The sequence below is a fragment of the Eimeria tenella genome, genomic scaffold (genome assembly GCF_000499545.2).
Source record: "Eimeria tenella Houghton genomic scaffold, Eth_scaff2020, whole genome shotgun sequence".
Taxonomy (NCBI): Eukaryota; Apicomplexa; class Conoidasida; order Eucoccidiorida; family Eimeriidae; genus Eimeria; species Eimeria tenella.
The window spans coordinates 1-1440 of record NW_013541865.1 but is presented as its reverse complement, the minus strand read 5'-3'; the positions used below and the strand labels follow the sequence as shown (position 1 = coordinate 1440).

At 64.9% G+C, this 1440-nt stretch overlaps 1 protein-coding gene across 1 annotated transcript; it reads left to right on the top strand.

Moving 5' to 3' along the window:
* Positions 1-35: 35 nt before the first annotated feature.
* ETH_00039550 (uncharacterized protein) lies at positions 36-1434 on the top strand (the record flags this gene model as incomplete). Its single annotated transcript, XM_013374426.1, has 2 exons — positions 36-143; positions 789-1434. Coding segments are annotated over 2 exons (754 nt in total), but the record flags the coding sequence as incomplete, so codon positions are not given.
* Positions 1435-1440: the final 6 nt, after the last annotated feature.

Sequence of the window (1440 nt, the reverse complement as noted above, 5' to 3'; positions counted from 1 at the left end):
CAAGAACGCCACCGGCGGCGCGTACGCCGCTGCAGAAGACGACACCAGCAGCAGCAGCAGCAGCAGCAGCAGCTACAAGGACCAGCTCCGCCCTTATGTCCAGGAGGCTTTTAAGGGCCTCAACTTCTTCGGACTTCCAGATGGTAAGGGCCTCAAACCCTTCCCTAGGGGCCCCCCTGGGGGCCCCCCGAGAAGCGCCCCTGGGGGCCCCCCTGGGGGCCCCCCTGGGGACCCCTCTGAAGGCTCCCAAGCGACATTTTAGTTTTGGGGGCCCCTGGCAATCCTTGTAGAGTTTAAGGGTCCCTCTAGGGGCCCCAAAGCATCATATGGCAGCCCCGAAGGCTTTAGGGGCCCCTTGGGTACCCTTTGGGGGCCCCTAGGCTCTCTGGGGGCCCCCTCAGTGCCCTTTGGGGGCCTCCCCGGTGCCTTTTTGTGGGCCTCCTCGGCTTCTGCTTTATGGAATCTTCTAGGGCACTCTTTTGGGGCCCAATGCTCTCTGGGGGCCCCCAGAATGGCTCTGGGGGCCCCTCGCGGGGGACCCCTAAAGGCTCCTGGGGGTCCCCTGGGGGCCCCCGGGGGCCCCCCGGTGGCCCCCTGAGGGTCCAGAGGTCCCCAATGGGGGCCCTTGGGATGGCGTTTGGGCTTTCAGCCACAGGGCAGCAGCAGCAGCTGATGCTGCTGCTGCTGGTGCTGCTGCAGTGCGGCTTGTTCCTGTTGTGAACATCTGCTGCTGCTGCTGCTGCTGCTGCTGCTGCTGCTGCTGCTGCTGTGTTGCGGGTGTGTCGCAGTTGGGGCGTCTGAGTCTTATGAGACTTTGCCGACCACAAACCAAACTGTTGTGGAGCCACAGAGCAGCGGCAGCAGCAGCAGCAGCAGGATACTCCACTATGTGCTGCGGCTAGTCGGGCAGCAGGACGGGCAGCAGAAGCCTTTGCTGCAGCGGGCGCTGCTGCTGCTGTGCATGTGGGGCGACGGGGTGATATTTTTCTCTGTGTGTGGGTTGCTGCTGCTGCTGCTGCTGCAGTTGCGCGCTGCGCTGCTGCTTCTGGCCGGCAGCCCCTTCCTCGCAGCAGCTTGCTGCTTCTTAACAGCAGCAGCAGCAGCAGCAGATCGAGCCCTTGCTAGGTTCAGCAGCAGCAGCCAAGAAGACTGGGAGACGCAAAAGGCCCTTAACCAGCGGCTCCTGGGGGCCCCTGTGGGGCCCCCACCTGCTGCTGCTGCTGCTGCACTGGGCTGCTACGTGCTGCCAGACTGCAGCAGCAGCGGGGACCCCCAAACCTACTTAGAGGGGGGCCCCCAAGTCTTCAGGGGGGCCCCCGTGGACTGCTACGGGGCCCACGTAGAGACGGACCCCCGGGGGGCCCCCCATCCTGGCGAGCTGCAGCAGCAGCAGCAGATGCAGCAGCAGCAGCTGCAGCAGCAGCAAGAGAGCACGTACTA